Here is a 21,005-nt window from a genome sequence, read left to right as displayed (position 1 = left end):
TCACTGCTCGTTAGAAACACTATGAAGAGAAAGGTATTTCCGTAATTGGGAGATGGGACGCAGAGAAGTTGGTACTGATTACTGGAGGCATGCTGACAGACACTTAACTGAGGACCTTCTCGGTTACTAGTGCAATGGGCATTACATGACTGGAGCATAGTCAACTGTAATATGAGGCCTTAATGCAGACAGGGAGTCTTCGGTTAACTTGAGAGGCACGTTGAATGGAAAGTGTTTGGGGCTACATTTTATTCACATTAACAATATTCAGACCTACTGGAGGAAGTATTAATTATGCTAATTCTTAACAATATGATTTACATGAGATTAACACATAAAAATATTAATCATTATATCATAAACCAAGGTTTGTGTCTGTGTTTATTCTGATGTTTCTCGTTGGGCGCCATTAATATTCTGTAAAAGTTACAGATTGTCAGATGATTCTAAACGCCCAATCACCTCTCTGAGCATACCTCGGTACTCTGAGCAGGGGCTAGGAACTACCGGTGTGGCTTTTCGATATCTCTGCGGAGGCATAAGATGCCTTTGGGGCCAAATGAAATCTATTAGAACTTGACCCCTCCCCCCTCAAATATATTGGGATTTTTATGACATTCAGTTGGTAGTCCGCTAAATACTATCTCTTTATAGATGGCAATATGCAGAATCTGACCAAACGATCTATGAAAGTTGAGTGACAGGTAAAAAATAACATTCCAGTGCCTCTGGAACTCTTAGTTCTTGAACGCGGCCGCCTACAACATCCACGCTAATATCACGGCTTCCAGATGTTATAGGGTGGATACCATTGAAACTGATGTGAATCTGAGAGGTGCACCGGAGGAACAATGTCTGGTGTGTGGTGCCGTGCTCAGGAACCGCATGGAACAGTTTTAAATTCCATTTTTGGTGCAGTTTTACAATAATTTTCGACATTGTTTTCTTACTTGTGCAAGTCCAATACTTGCCTTTGGACGGGGGAACCACATGCTTTGAAAAGATGTATTGGTGGTTTAGAATGCCACCTTGAGTGGCAACATTCTGTTACCAGAATAATTGTCACACTTTGAATTAAAGATAAAGACACATGATAACACACAGGTAGCAGTGCATTTCAGAGAAGCATGCTTAAAAATATTACAGGTTCAGCCTTGAAGTAGTAATAGTCCCTGGAGAAGGTAATTAATTTTTCAGCTAGTTTGAGCTAATGGTGCAGGTTAAGAGTGTGCATGGCAAGCATGTACTAATACGGTATTTGAACCCCCCCCCCCCTTTCTCTTGTAGGTGGTGTACATGGATGTGCGAGAAAACAAAGTTAAACTTGATGATGGCTCACAGATCTCCTATGAAAAGTGTTTAATCGCCACAGGTATGCAATGTCTCCCTGTTGATGATTAATGTTTCTGCATCTGTTAAATGTGCAACCTGAGATTATGCTGTGAGATAAGCAGAGAGAGAAAAACATACGTACACAGTCCTCTCTCTCCTCAGATATTGAAACCAAGAAAATTAGTGACGAATACTAAGATTGCAGATTCGCTTTCATGTATGTATACATGTGCATGCATGCATGAGTATTTCCATTTATGGATGTCTTGTGTAATCTTTGTGAGGAACAGTAGGTAGTGAGGAGTAGGTAGCAAAGGAAACCAACTGCTGAAGGAATTCAGTGGAAACGGGGAAAACTAAATGCACCATTTAGTTGATGGAAGCTAGATAGGTAATGGCTTATAGTTACGTTTTTATGAAAATGTTAACATAGAATATCTGCTGCCTGTCCAGTACTGGGGCATTCCAAAGAACTACACCAGGCACAATAGTGGATTTTCTGCTTCTGCGCTCTTTAATTTATTTGTACTAGCTTTGCACCGGTCCTAGAAAGAAGACGATGGACTTCAGCTGTTCTGTTAAACAGTACCCCGTAGAACTGGCTGGTAGCCTGGGCCATCATGCGGACATGTCATAAGGTTTTAAGTTTTTACGATCCTTTAATTGGATAGCTTATTGACTGAAGAACAAGGAAACGTTTCCTCTTTCTAAGTTCCACACATGGACACTATTGTAACTTTGAGTAAAATCCAGTATCCTGAAAACTGAAGAAAGGAAGAGTCTTTTACAGGCTGTTTTTTTTCAATACATTTGTTGTTAAACACTTTGGGCCTGATAACGAGTTTGGCGGACGATTTAGGCCGTCCGCTGAACTTCCGACTGGGGTGTTGTTGACATAATGGCTACCTCCCCACTGAGCCCATTGCGAGTTTCCCGCTAGGTCGGTGGGCGGAAACCTGAGTTTCCACCCGCTGGGCTAGCGGGAAACACCCTACAGCATTATATCCGGCTCATAATCGAACCAGCAGCAATGCTCTAGGATGCAGGGTGCACTAGCACCCTCGCAATGATCACTGTCTGCAAAGTAGACAATGAACATTGTGACGGGCTGGCCAGTGGGACCTCTGCACCCGTTCTTCACTAGCCTTTTCATGGCCGTGTTACCGCCATGAAATCACTGGCAGAGAACGAGGTCGTAATCCTGGATTAGGACCACAGCAAACGCCGGGATCTCTGATCGTGGCGGGGCTGGCAGACCGACTGTGGCACTTCCACTGTGGTCGTAATATGGCGCTCGGGCCGCCACTGCGAATCGCCAGACTCATAATGGCCACCTTTATTTAGTTGTTAAATAATTGTACATTGCATTGGGAAATTAAGTTCTACTCGGTCTTTTACATTAGTCGGTAGTCTTAAATCCGAAGAAAAACACAAGTGCTTTTTAATTATTTTTTTCAAGCCCTTGAACCGCAACATTGATAACACAATTTTTTTTGTTGTTTTTTTTTTTACACCTGATCCTATGGGTATGTGATTGATTGATTTTTTTTTTATTTTTTAAAAATTAATAATCCCGAAACAGTAAGCACACACACACAGCAGGTAAGCACTAAAAATTACTTTGACATGTATACGAAAGACCTGTGACTTAAAGGCGTTCTACCTGACAAGGAATTATGGTTATGTGACTTATGAATTTCACCACTCCGAACTAGCATACCTCTGGATGGCCTGCATAACTACATCTACTGCTTGTTTTTGGGTCCATATTCGGTATATTCCATCATATTATGCTATGTTGGTGCCGCCTACTGTAGGATTGCTTCAGAGGGACGGGCTTGAGGCTGAAGAACTGATCAGTGGATATTAAGTAGGCCTATCATGAATAGGGAAACGTGGAAGAGGCTAAACAATATTTGCCAATTAGTCTAATCTCGGTGATAGATGAATGGGAAAAAGAATCGAACAGATAAAATTACTTGAACCCAGGGGGCAAGATGTTCCACTATAAATTAGTATGAACAGGGCGCTTTAATTGTGTGAGCCACAACATGGTGTACTGACTGCCACATTGTGCATCCTAGATTGTGAAGTGGATAAGTGCCACACTAAGAGGTAAGAAGTGAAGTCCTTTGATAAATGCATTGTTTCTGGCAGTGTGAATGTTGGCTTGTCTCAAGAGTCTGTATCAAGCCTCGTAGTTTTAATTTTCTTTTCAGTGAAATTGTCAGTGGGCCGAACCCAAAAGCAGACCTTTTGTAGATGACACAGATGAAGCATTAACTGCATTATATTGCGCCACCAACATGATGTAGAAATTCATACCTTAATATCAATGTCACCGATATTGTGACAAGATTCCTTCCCCTAAGAAAAAGATCTTAAAAGAAATGTCTTTGAAAAATAGTCTTTTGCCTCCTTATTTGGGCCACTGGTTAAAATCTCTTCCCTCAAGTAAAATGATCATGCCTTCAACTCTGAGTAAATCCAATAAAACCATGTATATTGACATCTGGGATTTGACCTGACAGAGGCACATAATTATCATTCCCTAATTCCACTAAGGAGAAAGCTATATTTAAAAAAAAAAAAAAAGTAAAGTTAGTTTTATTGATTGTACATGACAAGAAATGAAACTATGAACTTCTAAAAGAAACTGACATTTTGTGCATATGTATGTTAAATGTGTAACTATTGAAGGTTGAAACAGGCCCCTTGCACCAGGACCATACACTTCAATTAATTTCTGATTTCATTAGTGACTATCCCAACTAATAATGCACAAAGTCGAACATTCAGAAGCTTCAGACGTTTTGGAGTTGCTCAGTCTGGGCCTAAGACGTTCTGGAGAGGTTAGTGAAATAAATGTGTAAATAAGCTACACATTCATACTCAGTGGTAAGTTGGGAGAACTACCACCCACCAGCAATAGTTCACTACAGATGAAAGGAATCAATGATGTTAATTTCCAGTCTCATGGACATTTAATCTAGGTACAGTTAATTAGGTTTTTTCATTGTCTTTCCCTGCCAACATAGTCAGGATCACATCTCATGGAGTGACAGCTGAGCTAGTATCACCTCTGTTTCGGAGACGGTGAGGGAGGTCCTAATTCCTTTTACCATGTAGTGGTCTGAGAATCAGTGTTTGAAAAGTTTCAGCACTCCATTTATCATTTCTTTTGTGTGTTGCTGTGTTCGGCCTAAGTGATCAGGGTATGCCCGGACATGGGTCCCTGGCTCACTGTGCCACTGGCTGAGAAAGGATGATATCCTGAAATCGGTTGCAGGATGCTTGTTTCCGGTCCAGGGAGGACCGGGCCTGGCAGTTCGGGCTGGACTGTTCAAGACTGATTTGCAGATGGCTGGGTCCAAACTGGGGTGGCATGGTGAGCAAAAGAACAATGGATCAAACCCAGAGATGTGACTGGGGGTGAGTGTTTGAAGCGTTTCAGCGCTCTGTCCATCATCCATTTGTGTTGATAAATGTACTGCATTTCAACACGTATCTCTGTTGGTAAGAGAGTTTGATCTATACACCTGCAGGCAGTTTTCTTTGATCTCCGTCTGGCTATGACAGAATTAGTCTTTTCCTACTAAACGGGCTAATTGAGTACCTGAATCAAGCCATTTTCCTAAGTAGAATATCAGAGATAATAGCAACAGAGACTAGCAATGACTGGTTTCAGTTATGCCTGGATAGTCCTTTCAAGCTTGTTCTCACTGATTTACATCGGAATCTGTCCCAGCGCACGTCAGGAGTGGCTCATGGGTGAGCAAAACTCCTGCTATTAAGCATGTATGGAAAACCAATACTTGAACTCCAAGATGCGTTTTTCCAAAACTTAAGTTAAGATCATGTCTTTATTTTTTCATTGAGGTTTGATGTTTCTGATGTTTTTTGCTTCTGCCTGTTTGTTTTCTCTGTCTTCCTTTACATTTACCTTTTCCTCTCAACACTACACTGAGCATATAAGTTGAAATTTTGGTTGCATCATTTTATAAGCAAATGCTTTGCAGTGTTTCTATCCTTTTTTTGTTGTTTTGTTGTTGGCAGGTGGTACCCCGCGTAGTCTTCCAGCAATTGAAAGGGCTGGCGAAGAAGTCCAACAAAGGACAACCCTGTTTAGAAGGGTAAGTACGCATCTGAGGAAGAGAGGTGAAATATGAGGTTGCGTTGTTCTTGGGTCCCCCATAAGCATCATGGTAGTTTCTCATTGGGAATACTTGTATGAGCAGCTTATGAATTGTGGTCTACCACAGGGGTGTGCTGGAGGGGGTATGTTGTAAATTAATTGTGCAGTTTGGGCTGGACTGTTACTATCCGAGCAGGACCAAGGCCTGTTTGCATATGGCTGGGTCTAATCGAAGATGGCATGGTTGGCAAGAAAGTGATGGCGTGGGATCCTGCCCCAATTAATTGCTATTGGCTGACATTAATTCTAGCATTCCATTCATCACTTTGTTTGTGTTCCCTGTTGAGTGAAAGAATTTGGACGGATTATTAAGCTTCTGTGTGATGTGTTCATGGCTGGTTGTGTTCATCATTTCCCGGAACCAGTCTGAGTGCACTGGGACAAATGGCAATTTTAAAGTCTCAATGTACCGAATTCTGCCACCAAAGATGCCATGCACATCATTGCCTCCATGTGCGAACAGCTCCAGGACACCCAACATGTTGTGCAGCATAACCAGTGGAGGCAACCCAGAGACGTGAATCAAAGCACATCCTAGTGGTATACCATATCCCCAACTTGTAATATGCGAGAGTGGAGCAGGGCCACAAAATATATATCGTGTTGCAACCTGTTTTCCAACATTTGGAGTCTGGTGTCATATCCGCTTAATGTAATCCTTGTGTGGGAAGGATGCAAAGCTATTTGTGTAGTAGTTTGAAGCTGAACTTAATGCCTTCGTCATACCCCTATTGTGTAGCAGTACACTGCCAGTCTAGACTTTATCCATAAATGACACCATTGCTTTCTCCTGTCACTTGGTCCTAAGATCATTAGTTGCCTATATCGATAGTCGATGAGAACACCACATAAATCTGAGACCACCCCCTGAAATTGACTTCAGAGCTGGAAATATTTCCTAATGAGGAAAGTAGTTAGAGATTATGTGGGTTCCTAGCCTAGCTGGGAAACCTGAATACATTTTTAAGCCTGATAGGGGAGAAGCCAAATTCTGCGTAGTTGTCATTGAACAACTTTAAAAGTCTGTTATACAGAAAGTCATTGATAGTTTGGATGACTGCTGCATTCGAGTCCAACCACTAGAGTGCCTGGTCGCATAATCAAAGCCCTCCATTTCCACACAGTATTCTTCATAAATGGCACAATCAGCTTTAAGCAGTTGTGTCCAGCACAACAGGCCAAGGCTGTGGCTTGCAGGACAAGGTTATTTGATGTTGTTGCTTTTGACGGATTACTGTACACTTGATCAAAGTCACCAGTGATGGCTAGCAGTAGTTTCTCAATGTGAACCTACATGGGCTTATTCCAGCATGCAAGCAGTAAGTGGGGAAAAATATATGCTCTTTGATGTACCAGGTAATAAATCCATGTGTGTGTGGTAGACACAGTTACCCGTCCACCCTGGTTGTGTAGAATTAAGATTATTTAAACCTGTCTTGATGACTCTGCAGCAGTGGCCCAGTGTTGTCACATGCCGTATTCCTAAGGTCAGAACTGATCCGTGTAACTAAGCCTAGTTGGGACTCAGAAGAAAGGAGGCTTACCCAAAGCCACACTGTCTGTTTACAAGGACATTAGGAGTGCATTGCTCATTACGCTGTTGACGAAATATCCAGAAAAGAGGGAGAAGCCATCTGTCATGGACATAACACAAGGAAGAGCTGCCGCTTGAGTAGAGTTTCTGTAGGACATCATCCACATACAATAAAATCCTTTTGGGCCCATCCTGGAACATAATTCTCTTAAAGGCATCTGCTTGACTTATTTTGCCCTCCAATGTTTTTAAGACCAGGAAAAACAATAGAGGCAATTGGGGGCATCCATAAGACATCACCCTCCTACTAGGGAACAATCTGAGATGATTTTATTGCAGTTACGTGAGGTGCCTGTTCAAGTAGAGCCACCTTAGCTCAGTCTTGCTCTCTCAAGGGTAGGAAAGAAATAGCCATTTACGCCTGATCAAAGGCCTTCTCAGCATGTAAGGAGAGGGCCTCCTTTGTGTCCCCATTCTCCTGGACCTGCCACAAAAAGTGTAGGAGGGTTCTCAAATTGTCTTCCAAGGATTTGGCTGACACCAAGCCGACCTTGGTGGGGTGGCGTAGGACGAGAATCAGTAGTTTAAGCTTGTTGACATGAACATTTGCCAGAATTTTCGTTCAGGGTTCAATAAAGAGACCTGCTTGTAGCTTGGACCTAAAAGTAGATTCTTTTTGACATTTGGAATTAGTGTCCTAATCGTTCAATTAAATGTAGCATTCAGATGACCCAACGTTAGTGCATTCTTGGACATTTTGCTCAACACACATGAGAGCCTATTTTTGTTGGTCCTTTAATATTCTGAGAGGAACGCATCCTCACCAGGGGCTATGCTGTTACGCATCCATAGCTTTTCTAATGCATCCTCTGATGCGCTACTGTTCAGCTCAGCGATGTCCTGTCCTGTTACACTGTCCAAGTATTCATTTTCTGAATGTCTGACAGGTGTATGGACTGGTGCATGTGCTAGGACAGCAGATAAGTCTTCCTTCTGCCAAAGCTTAATTTCTAAAAGCCTGCCTGTCTTCAAGTTTTCAAAGTGCTTACTGTTCTGCCTGAGATATTACAAACGAGCTGAGGGTGTATTTAGTTCTCATCCATTCTTGTTGAAGATTGCCGGGGGTGAGTTATTATACTTTCTAGTCATATCTCTGACAGTAGACTCCACAGCTGCTTGTTCACCCCAGGTTTTCTTTTTTCTGAACATGGAGTCATTCGTCAGGTGACCCCACACATAAACTAGAAGCTCATAGCGTTTAGTGAGAGGTAACCGAACCCTCATTGTCCAAGAGGAAGCCTGCAAAGTGGAAATGCACAAAGTGATTTTGTTCCTGTGGTGTCTTGTATGTATAGGAGGTCATGTGCACAGGGACAGTCACAAAGTACAGATCCTGTAGTAGATGAACTGGGTTGTGGTACGATTAAGATAACACCGAGAATAGTACATGATATAACATTAGACAGAATAGATGTTATACTGCAAACAAACGAGTCCTATTTACACATAACACAAGTATAATCTTGATCTCTGGAGGGCAAGAGTCTCCAGACATCATTGCATGAGTGTGGAATTCCTATCACTCAACACTTGGAAAATACTGTTTGGGGTCAAAGACACCAAGGTTTCAGGTTTTTTTGTCCTCTGAACATGTAGACACACACCCATGTAGCACAAAGCCTTAGACAGTAAGTGCTTTTCCCATTAACGTTCAAGCTAGTTGGTTAGAGCACAACATACTTAGCTTTACAAGCCTGCAATAGCCGTTTCGTGTTCAGAAAGACACAACAAATTTCTTGCACCCTGACTGTAGAGCGAGGAAGCAGGGCCAGTTTATTTTAAAGTCTATTTGGCCATGCCAATCGAAGAGCAGTGTCTTTCCTTGTAGTTCAGGAATCTGGAGATAAGGAAGGTGGGGCGCCTGGGGGCTGTGTGCTAGCAGTCTGTGGGCACGTCCAGATGCAGACATATCCAGGAATTGATCTCTTACAACCAGGGCTTGAATGGACGCTTCCATTTTCCCCACTGTGGAAAGCTCGGAAAATCCCCGCTGTATGTATGTTGTTACAATAGGATCACTCCTCGTAATCTTTATCTTCTGGCTTTGATGATGATGGTGGAGGACTTCCTCCATCTCCGGAAGAGCTTCATTAAAAGTGGTGAACTCGTTATAAGGGTCTTAGATGTCCTATTCCATGTGTTGAACTGTTTTATGTGTTTGCCTAGGTGTCTTTTCATTTGGTCTAGGCGCATGGTGATAATTGTTAGCATTTTCAAGCAAACGCTCCTTCAGGACAGCAGGGATGTCAGTATCTCCACTGGAGTACAGTGGGCCAAGTTGCTGCAGCGTTATCCCACCAACTTCATCCACACATCATGGGGTCCCACAGGCACAACTTTGGAGACTACAGGCATGGGTAGGGTATTGCAACTGGGGCACCTTGACATCCCTGATAGAACGTAACCAGTCCTCTAGTAAAACACAGCTCCTCAGGCTTCAATAGGCCGCAGTAGGCTTCACAAATTAAGCATGAATTCAGGCTCCTGAAAATGGATCTGGGCACCACTAGGAAGATATTAGCAGCGATCTGGCTACATAGAAGTGCAGAAGTCAAAACGCCATTAACAGATCGGATCTTGATGGATTTTCAGGAGTAAGTGCAGAGCAGCACACTTGGGCGGCTTTGATGCTTGTCTGCACCCCAACACTCTTAGTAGTTAATTCGATTTTAACCCATTAATTCATAATTAAGGAACATGAAAAAAACTAAAACTGTAATAGGGAGGGGCAAACGCTTGCATCATCTCTAACATTGTATTGAGAAAAGATTATCTAGTAGGAGTGCAGATGCCTTGGCCTTTTAAACATATTTTTAATGCTTTGGCAGTGTGCGTAGCATTTAAAAGTTACAATTCAGAAGCCCATAAAGCTCCTGCCTGTTACTTACTCACTTTTGGAGGATTAATAGCTTTCTGATATTTAGCAATAACTAATCTTGGTATTCCTGCTGAGAAGCATCTAAGCAGGGCTTATTATCCCTAATTTTAGAATTATCTCCAATAACAGAGTGCAATAAATGATGTAATCTTTATTTGGGATTATAGAGTGGCTTTACAAAAAGTAACGGCTTGTCTGCAAAATCCTTTTACGATAGGCCATGTGAAAAAAAAATTGCATCGTCTGTATTTATTTCTCCTCATTGAGGGCAGCAGAAAAGACTTTAGGTGAGGTCTTTATGAAAAGCTGATGATGCCATTTGGCAGTGATGGAAGTGGTTTCAATCATTGTCGGATTTACACTCCAACGATCTTCCTCATTCTTCCATTTTAACTTCAGTTTTTTTGTTAGTCGTCACTAATTAGTCTTGCGTAAAATTATTAGATTACTTTTTTGTATATGCTGCATTTTTATAATAAATTAGAAAAGGATGTAGAGGAATAGGTACATTTTCTTACATTTGTGAGTATGATCACATTTTTTATTTGTTGGTAATTTTAATACATTATGGTATTACGTGATAGTTGTTACAACTGACCAGATGTTTTTAGCTGGTTACAGTTATTAACATCATCTTCGATTAACGGCAGAGAACCTCTTAACAATCCTCAGAATTTTACATTAAGAAGTGGAGAAACTTAACTGCAGTCTAGGGTACAGTCTCGAGATTAAGTGCTTGTTGTACTGCTCACCCACACATACATATTATGCATTTTTAAGGTATTTAACACTGCCTCGCACATTTTGAGAGTTAGGCTGTTAAATTCATGGGCTGTATTGTATTGAATAAATACCGACATTTTGAATCATCACAGTGATGAGGAGCTAATAGAAATTGCTTCGTATGAAGATTAGCAGCCACATAGTATTTCTGGAAATCCAGACACGACAAGCCAACCTCTTCTACTTTGTGCCAGTTGAGAAATCCTGGAACTTTCCTACTCCCAAATAAAACTGTTGCTATGGACTTCTAATCTATCAAAATAAGGTTGGGTACATGGGTGGAAAGGTATGGAAAAAGATATGTCTTACGAACAACAATCTTCTTATACCACTAATGAGGTTTGTTGGATCTGTTTTTTTTACTTCCAACAGCTGTTTGTTATCAGCACATTTCTTTGTAACTATATGTTCAGAGAAAGAAGGAGTCTTCAAGATTCCTTGAAATAATGCCTAAGTATTTAACTTTTTCTGATTTAAGAGCTGCCCATCTGTCGTCTGCAATATTATCCACCTCTAAGGTCAGTCCCTCCCCTAAGGTGCGCTGCCTGGTGTGGACACAACTTTTGGAAATCTGCCATCTTGGTTTTGGCAAATTTAGGAACTCTGGGACAGGGTTATGACCTCTTTCAGAAATGGTCATATAGGCGGCGCAGTGACCCTATGGATAAGTAGCCCATTGGCTACTACCCTACACTGTCAGAGACACCTGTAAATGCAGTATTAAGGGGAGCTCCTTTCACCAGGAAAGCAGAGCTCTGCAGACCTAAGAAACAGCATGAAGAGCTGCAAAACGCAAACAAAGAAGCACCTTACCTGGACCTAGCCCGTCTGTCTACTGCTCCTAACAAATTGCGCCAAAGTCATCTTGTCATGCAGCGGTTTTGTCTCCAAAACCTGGGACGGCTGACAGACTTTAGCAAAGATGCAGGTACTCCAGTGGAACAGTAGATCTGCTTCCTTGCATTTTGCAGGCACCCCATTGCAAACTGTGAGGGCACCAGAACATCTAATAACCTGACACCAGAAAGCATCATTGCTCCCGTGCCGCACAGCCAAAGTTGAAGAGGACCAATGGTGCCAATGTGGTTCCCCAGCCCTCTAGAGAAGGACTTGCCCACTGTGGAATCCTCAATGCTGCCTGCAGCCTCTGCATGCAGGCTCCCTCGACCAGGAGTGCTCCAGTGGAAAAAACAAATGGCTCAAGACACCTCTGCACCTGTCGCCCCTGGCCTGTGGAGAAGCGGACTTGAGATGTCCTACTTCCCTGGACACACTAAGATTGGAAGCCACTTATGGGTGCTCCTTGATGGATCCCTAGTCCTCACCTGCAGCATCTTTTCGACCGGACCGATCCCTATTGACTAATGTTGGGCACCCGACACCGTACTACACCTCTGCACCCGGCTGCCCCAGTGCCGCCTGGTGTGACTTGTTGGTATGGCCCTGACCCTTGCCCAATACTTACCTTAAGTCCAGGAGATTGGTCCTGTAAGTTGCTGTACTGTACCTGTTTGCCATCTTTGTTTTTCCACCTCAGGATAACATTGCAGACTCTAAAAAATTCACTGTCGACTTTTCAAAACTGTAAAGATTTTTCCTGCAAAACTAACTTACCTTATCAAATTGATTCTGTGATATATATAATATTCGATGGCATGTGTAGCTGCAGATACACATGCTGTGCATATCCCGCCATCTAGTGTTGGGTTCGGAGTGTTGCAAGTTGTTTTTCTTTGAAGAAGTCTTTTCGAGTCACGAGATCGAGGGGCTCCTCCCCTTTCGGCTCCATTGCGCATGGGCGTCGACTCCATGTTAGATTGTTTTCTTTCCGCCATCGGGTTCGGACGTGTTCCTCTTCGCTCCGTGTTTCGGTTCGGAAAGTTAGTTAAATCTCGGAAAACTCGACGGTATTGTTTGCGTTCGGTATCGAGTTAGTTATAGCAGATCGACACCGAATAAAAAGAGCTCCGGTAGCCCTTCGGGGCTTCCATTACCCAGCGGGGCCTGGTCGGCCTGACCGCGTGCATCTTCAAGGCTCATGGAACGGACCCCATTCCGCTTCTGCCCCGAATGCCACAATAAGTATCCTTACACAGACCAGCATTTGGTCTGTAATTTGTGTTTGTCCCCCGAACACAAAGAGGATACCTGCGAGGCCTGTCAGGCATTTCGGTCGAAAAAGACGCTACAGGACCGGAGAGCTCGAAGGCTTCAAATGGCGTCGACGCCGTCGGGACACCACGACGTCGAAGAAGAGGAGACTTTCTCCATTCCGGATTCGGACTTGGACAAGGCCGAAAGTGAGCAGCCGGCGAAAACCGTGAGTAAAACTGCCCCGGCCAAAACTCACAACAAAATAATGAAAGCCCAGGGGACGCCACCGCCGGCAGGCCATGGCTTAACCCGTAAGCACGGTGACCAACCACCAGCACCGAAAAAGGGCACACACGTGTCTAAGACATCCGACTCCGGTCGAGATACCGGCACAGAGTATACTCTGCACCAAGATACCGGCTCCGACCAAAGTTGGCACCGAGAGATCGGCACCCCGAAACCGAAAAAGGTGGCTTCGGAGCCGAAAAAGACTGCGGAAAAAGTTTCGGTGCCGAAACACCCAGCATCGGAGCCGAAACAGAGCTCCTACTCAAGGCCATAAATTTGGACAAGAATTAGAGCTGGGAGAGCCAGACTATACACAAAGAAGGCTCCATATTCAAAAAGACACAGGGAAAATAAGAACTCTTCCCCCTATTAAAATGAAAAGGAAAGTTGCTTTCCAAGAAACAGATAAACAGCCAAAAGCAAAAGTAGCTAAAGAAAAAACTTCACCACGTTTTTCGCCACAACCATCGCCACAGCACTCACTGCAACTGTCACCAATTGCAACACCCCCAATGATGCAATCTCCAACGCACACAGGGATGAGCCAGGATGACCCAGATGCATGGTATCTATACGATGCACCAGTATCTGACAGTAGTCCAGATAGCTACCCGGCAAGACAGTCACCACCAGAAGACCGTACTGCTTACATGCAGGTGGTGTCCAGAGCAGCTACTTTTCACAATGTAGCACTGCATGCTGAACCTATTGAAGATTACTTTTTATTCAATACTTTGTCATCAACACACAGCCAGTACCAGAGTCTGCCGATGTTACCAGGGATGTTAAAACACGCAAAACAAGTGTTTCAAGACCCCGTCAAATGCAGAGCCATTACACCTAGGGTGGAAAAGAAGTACAAGCCTCCCCCTACTGACCCTGTGTACATCACGCAGCAACTAACACTTAACTCAGTGGTAGTAGGCGCAGCCCGCAAAAGGGCAAACTCACAGACTTCTGGGGATGCACCACCACCCGACAAAGAAAGTCAAAAGTTTGATGCAGTGGGGAAAAGAGTTGCAGCACAGGCAGCCAATCAATGGCGCATTGCCAATTCACAGGCTTTATTGGCAAGATATGACAGGGCTCATTGGGATGAAATGCAGCATTTTATTGAACATCTTCCCAAGGAGTTTCAAAAGCGTGCAAAACAAGTGGTGGAGGAGGGCCAAAGTATCTCCAACAACCAGATACGATTGGCGATGGACGCAGCGGACACAGCCGCCAGAACTGTAAAAACAGCAGTCACAATTCGGAGACACGCATGGCTACGCACCTCCGGATTTAAGCCAGCGATCCAGCAGGCTGTGCTTAATATGCCTTTTAATGGACAACAGTTGTTTGGGCCGGAGGTGGATACAGCTATAGAGAAGCTAAAGAAAGGACACTGACACGGCCAAAGCCATGGGTGCGCTCTACTCCCCACAGAGCAGAGGCACCTTTAGGAAGCCACACTTTAAAGGGGTGTGTCGAGCCCAAAGCACAGAACCCTCAACCTCACAGGCCAGACCCACATACCAGGGCCAGTATCAAAGAGGAGGCTTTCGGGGACAATATAGAGGTGGACAGTTCCCTAAAACCAGAGGGAAATTCCAAAGCCCAAATACCCCACAAACTAAACAGTGACTTCAATGTCACAAATCCCCAACACACAACACCAGTGGCGGGGAGACTCACCGATTATTACAAAAATTGGGAAGAAATAACTACAGACTCGTGGGTCCTAGCCATTATCCAACATGGTTATTGCATAGAATTCCTACAATTACCACCAAATGTGCCTCCCAAGAACACACATGTCCAAACAGCACTTGGATCTATTACAACTAGAAGTCCAAGCGTTGTTACAGAAGGAGGCAATAGAACTGGTACCCAACCATCAGAAAGGAACAGGTGTTTATTCCCTGTATTTTCTAATACCAAAAAAGGACAAAACTTTGAGACCCATCTTAGATCTCAGAACACTAAATCTTTACATCAAATCAGATCACTTTCACATGGTAACACTTCAAGACGTGATCCCCTTGCTCAAACAACAAGACTACATGTCAACATTAGATCTCAAGGATGCTTACTTCCATATACCCATACATCCTTCACACAGGAAATTCTTAAGGTTTGTAATCCAAGGAGTACATTACCAATTCAAAGTGTTACCATTCGGGATAACAACAGCACGAAGGGTATTTACAAAATGCCTTGCAGTAGTAGCTGCACATATCAGAAGACAGCACATACACGTATTCCCGTATCTAGATGATTGGTTAATAAAAACCAGCACTCAGAAACCGTGTCTTCAACACACAAAATACGTCATAGAAACCCTTCACAAACTAGGGTTCTCAATAAACTACCTAAAATCATACTTACAACCGTGCCAAATAGAACAATACTTAGGAGCGACAATCAACACAAAAAAAGGGATTGCCACTCCAAGTCCACAAAGGGTACAAGCATTCCAAAACGTAATACAAAGCATGCACCCAAACCAACAATATCAAGTAAAATTATTGATGAAACTTCTAGGCATGATGTCTTCATGCATAGCCATTGTCCCAAACCCAAGATTACACATGCGGCCCTTACAGAAGTGCCTAGCGACACAATGGACACAAGGCCAGGGTCAACTTCAAGATCTAGTGTTGATAGACCGCCAAACACACACCTCGCTTCAATGGTGGAATCCTATAAATATAAACCAAGGGCGGCCTTTCCAAGACCCAGTGCCTCAATACGTGATCACAACAGATGCTTCCATGGTAGGGTGGGGAGCACACCTCAACCAACACAGCATCCAGGGACAATGGTACACTCAGCAAAGACAACTTCATAAAAATCAACTAGAACTACTAGCAGTGTTTCTAGCATTGAAAACATTTCAACCACTAATAGCCCACAAACACATTCTTGTCAAAACAGACAACATGACAACAATGTATTACCAAAACAAACAGGGAGGGACACACTCATCACAGCTGTGTCTCTTAGCACAAAAGATTTGGCATTGGGCGATTCACAATCACATTCGCCTAATAGCGCAATACATCCCAGGAATTCAAAACCAGTTAGCCGACAATCTCAGTCGAGATCACCAACAGATCCACGAATGGGAAATTCATCCCCAGATACTACAAATCTACTTCCAAAACTGGGGAACACCGCAAATAGAGCTATTCGCAACAAAAGAAAACGCAAAATGCCAAAACATCGCAACCAGGTACCCACACCCTCGCTCCAAGGGCAATGCGTTATGGATGAGTTGGACAGGGATATTTGCTTACGCTTTTCCCCCTCTCCCACTCCTTCAGTATCTAGTAAACAAATTGAGTCAAAACAAACTCAAACTAATACTAGTAGCACCAACTTGGGCACGCCAACCATGGTACACAACACTACTAGACCTGTCAGTAGTGCCTCATATCAAGCTACCAAACATACCAGATCTGTTAACTCAACACAAACAACAGATCAGACACCCGAATCCAGCATCGCTCAATCTAGCAATCTGGCTCCTGAAGTCTTAGAATTTGGACATCTAGACCTTATACAAGAATGTATGGAGGTCATCAAACAGGCTAGGAAACCTACTACAAGACATTGCTACACAAATAAATGGAAACTATTTGTTTATTACTGTCATAATAATGAAATTCAACCATTACACGCTTCCACGAAAAACATTGTAAGCTACTTACTACACTTACAAAAGTCTAAGTTAGCTTTTTCATCCATTAAAATATATCTCACAGCAATTTCTGCCTATCTGCAAATTACACATTCAACATCACTATTTAGAATCCCAGTCATAAAAGCATTTATGGAGGGTCTAAAAAGGATCCTTCCCCCAAGAACACCACCAGTACCTTCGCGGAACCTCAGTATTGTATTAACACGACTCATGGGTCCACCCTTTGAACCCATGCACTCTTGTGAGATGCAATACTTAACATGGAAAGTAGCCTTCCTAATAGCTATCACATCTCTTAGAAGAGTAAGTGAAATGCAAGCCTTTACCATACAGGAACCCTTTATACAAATACACAAACATAAAGTGGTTCTATGCACAAATCCCAAATATTTACCAAAAGTTTTATCACCGTTCCACTTAAATCAGACAGTGGAACTCCCAGTATTTTTTTCCAGAACCAGACTCTGTAGCTGAAAGAGCATTACATACATTAGACATAAAAAGAGCACTAATGTATTACATTGATAGAACCAAACAATTTCGCAAAACAATTGTTTGTAGCTTTCCAAAAACCTCATGCAGGAAATCCAATATCCAAACAAGGCATTGCCAGATGGATAGTTAAGTGTATTGAAACCTGTTATGTTAAAGCAAAGAGAGAACTGCCTATTACACCAAAGGCACACTCCACTAGAAAGAAAGGCGCCACCATGGCCTTTCTAGGAAATATACCAATGACAGAAATCTGTAAGGCAGCCATATGGTCTACGCCTCATACATTCACTAAACATTACTGTCTGGATGTGTTAACAACACAACAAGCCACAGTAGGACAGGCAGTATTACGATCATTATTTCAAACAACTTCAACTCCTACAGGCTAGACCACCGCTTTTGGGGAGATAACTGCTTACTAGTCTATGCACAGCATGTGTATCTGCAGCTACACATGCCATCGAACGGAAAATGTCACTTACCCGGTGTACATCTGTTCGTGGCATGAAACGCTGCAGATTCACATGCGCCTTCCCACCTCCCCAGGAGCCTGTAGCCGTTATAAGTTGATAAAAATAAACTTGTCCATTTGTAAATATATGTTCGATGGCATCTGTCGCTGTAGATACACATGTTCTGCATAGCTCGCCATCTGGTGTTGGGTCGGAGTGTTACAAGTTGTTTTTCTTCGAAGAAGTCTTTCGAGTCACGGGACCGAGTGACTCCTCCTTCTGTCTCCATTGCGCATGGGCGTCGACTCCATCTTCGATTGTTTTCTTTCCGCCATCGGGTTCGGACGTGTTCCTGTCGCTCTGAGTTTCAGAACGGAAAGTTAGTTAATATCGGAAGATTTTCGTCGGTATTGTTGCGTTCGGGATCGGCGTAGTTAGATTCAACACCGCATCGAAGATCGACGTGCTCCGGTGCCCTTTGGGGTAGTTTTCGATCCCCCGTCGGGGCCTGGTCGGCCCGACCGCGTGTCGAACAACGTCGATGGAACGGACCCCGTTCAGTTTTTGTCCCAAATGCCACAACAAATACCCGTATACAGACCAACATTTGGTCTGTAACCTGTGCCTGTCACCTGAGCACAGTGAAGAGACTTGCAAGGCCTGTCGTGCGTTCCGGTCCCGAAAGACACTCTGTGACCGTCGAGCCAGGAGACTTCAGATGGCGTCCACGCCGACAGCGCACCGAGAGTTCGAGGAACAAGAGGAAGAAGAAACCTTTTCGATCCACGAATCGGACTCCGAGGAATTCGACGATCAAAGAACCGTGAGTAAGACGTCGAAAACAACACAGAAGAAAAGTGACAAGGCCCAGGGGACGCCACTGCCACCAGGCCATGGCTCCACCCATAAATTCGGTGACCGGCCATCGGCACCGAAAAAGGCCAAAACAGTGCCGAGATCGTCCGACTCCGGTCGAGACACCGGCACGCAGCCTTCTCGGGATCGAGAAAGTGCTGGAGAAAAGCAACGACACCAAGATAGCGGTGTAGAAGCGGCTCGACGCCGAGACAGCGGCACCAACGAAGATCGACGCCGAGAGGTTTCGACTCCAAAAAAGAAAAAAGCCACCTCGGAGCCGAAAAGAGACACAGGCAGGGTTTCGGTGCCGAAACAACCTGGAACCGACCCAGGTCCAGGCTCTTATACAGAGGAACAATCACTGTCCTCTCAGATGCGAAAGCATAGGTTTGAGGAAGAGCTGCAATCCACCGAAGTGGACCATACGCAAAAACGTATTTTCATACAGCAGGGAACGGGAAGAATAAGCACCCTTCCCCCTATTAGGAGAAAAAGGAGACTGGAGTTTCAAACAGACCAGGCGCCACAAACAAAAATGGTGAAAAAGGTGACTCCGCCACCCTCTCCTCCACCTGTAATTAACGTCTCACCAGCGCAAACTCCGTCACATTCCCCGGCTCACACCACCATGAGCCAAGGTGACCAGGATCAAGACGCTTGAGACTTATATGACGCCCCAGTGTCGGACAACAGTCCGGAGGCATATCCAACAAAGCCCTCACCACCAGAAGACAGCTCAGCATACTCTCAAGTGGTGGCTAGAGCAGCACAATTCCACAACGTAAACCTCCACTCAGAACAAGTCGAGGATGATTTTTTATTCAACACCCTCTCCTCCACCCACAGCTCCTACCAAAGCCTGCCTATGCTGCCAGGTATGCTTCGGCACGCAAAGGAAATATTCAAGGAGCTGGTCAAAAGTAGGGCAATAACGCCAAGGGTGGAAAAGAAGTATAAGGCACCTCCTACAGACCCTGTTTTCATCACCACACAGCTGCCACCGGATTCCGTCGTAGTAGGAGCAGCTCGGAAAAGAGCCAACTCCCACACATCTGGGGATGCACCACCCCCAGATAAGGAGAGCCGCAAGTTCGATGCAGCTGGGAAAAGAGTCGCAGTACAAGCTGCAAACCAGTGGCGCATCGCTAACTCTCAAGCACTACTTGCACGCTATGACAGAGCCCATTGGGATGAGATGCAACACCTCATCGAGCATCTTCCCAAGGAACTACAAAAGAGGGCAAAGCAGGTGGTTGAGGAAGGACAGAACGTATCAAATAACCAGATACGATCTTCTATGGACGCAGCAGACACAGCTGCAAGAGCAATTAATAAATCTGTGACCATTAGAAGGCACGCATGGCTAAGAACGTCTGGGTTCAAACCAGAGATACAGCAGGCAGTGCTCAATATGCCATTCAACGAAAAACAACTGTTCAGACCAGAAGTGGACACGGCAATCGAAAAACTTAAAAAAGACACTGACACTGCTAAAGCCATGGGCGCACTCTACTCCCCGCAGAGCAGAGGAACCTACAGCACCTTCCGCAAGACACCCTTTAGAGGGGGGTTTCGGGGTCAGGCCACACAAGCCAGCACCTCGCAGGCAACACCGTCCAGCTACCAGGGACAGTACAGGGGAGGCTTTCGGGGCCAATACAGAGGAGGGCAATTCCCTAGGAATAGAGGAAAATTTCAAAGCCCCAAAACCCCTACAACCAAGCAGGGACTCAGATGTCACTCACCCCCTCCACACAACACCAGTGGGGGGAAGAATAGGTCATTATTACAAAGCATGGGAGGAAATAACTACAGACACTTGGGTCTTAGCAATTATCCAACATGGTTATTGCATAGAATTCCTAGAATTCCCTCCAAACATACCACCAAAAGCACAGAATTTATCAAAACAACATTCCGAACTTCTGGAAATAGTTCAAGCACTATTGCAAAAGAATGCAATCGAATTAGTACCAAACACACAAACAAACACAGGAGTCTATTCACTGTACTTCTTAATACCAAAAAAGGACAAAACACTGAGACCAATCCTAGACCTCAGAATACTAAACACCTACATCAAATCAGACCACTTTCACATGGTCACGCTACAAGAAGTGTTACCATTGCTAAAACTACAGGACTACATGACAACCTTAGACCTCAAAGACGCGTATTTCCATATACCAATACATCCGTCGCACAGGAAATACCTACGGTTCGTATTCAAAGGAATACATTACCAATTCAAAGTATTGCCTTTTGGTTTAACAACCGCACCAAGAGTCTTTACAAAATGTCTAGCAGTAGTGGCTGCACACATCAGAAGGCAGCAAATACATGTATTC

The 21,005-nt window shown here is 44.0% G+C and overlaps 1 protein-coding gene across 4 annotated transcripts in view; it reads left to right on the top strand.

Annotated features, from left to right (window-relative positions):
* Positions 1–21,005, top strand: part of AIFM1 (apoptosis inducing factor mitochondria associated 1) — a 265,356-nt gene that overhangs the window by 58,863 nt on the left and 185,488 nt on the right. For all 4 annotated transcript variants that reach the window (XM_069213999.1, XM_069214010.1, XM_069213991.1 and 1 more), the window contains 2 exons: positions 1,288–1,372; positions 5,389–5,465. In XM_069213999.1, coding sequence (XP_069070100.1) covers positions 1,288–1,372; positions 5,389–5,465 — 162 coding nt within the window. The remainder of the gene's footprint in view (positions 1–1,287; positions 1,373–5,388; positions 5,466–21,005) is intronic.

Source organism: Pleurodeles waltl, chromosome 2_1 (assembly GCF_031143425.1).
Source record: "Pleurodeles waltl isolate 20211129_DDA chromosome 2_1, aPleWal1.hap1.20221129, whole genome shotgun sequence".
NCBI classification, from domain to species: Eukaryota; Metazoa; Chordata; class Amphibia; order Caudata; family Salamandridae; genus Pleurodeles; species Pleurodeles waltl.
The sequence above is the reverse complement of the archived record's forward strand: the minus strand, read 5'-3'. Positions and strand labels throughout refer to the sequence as shown.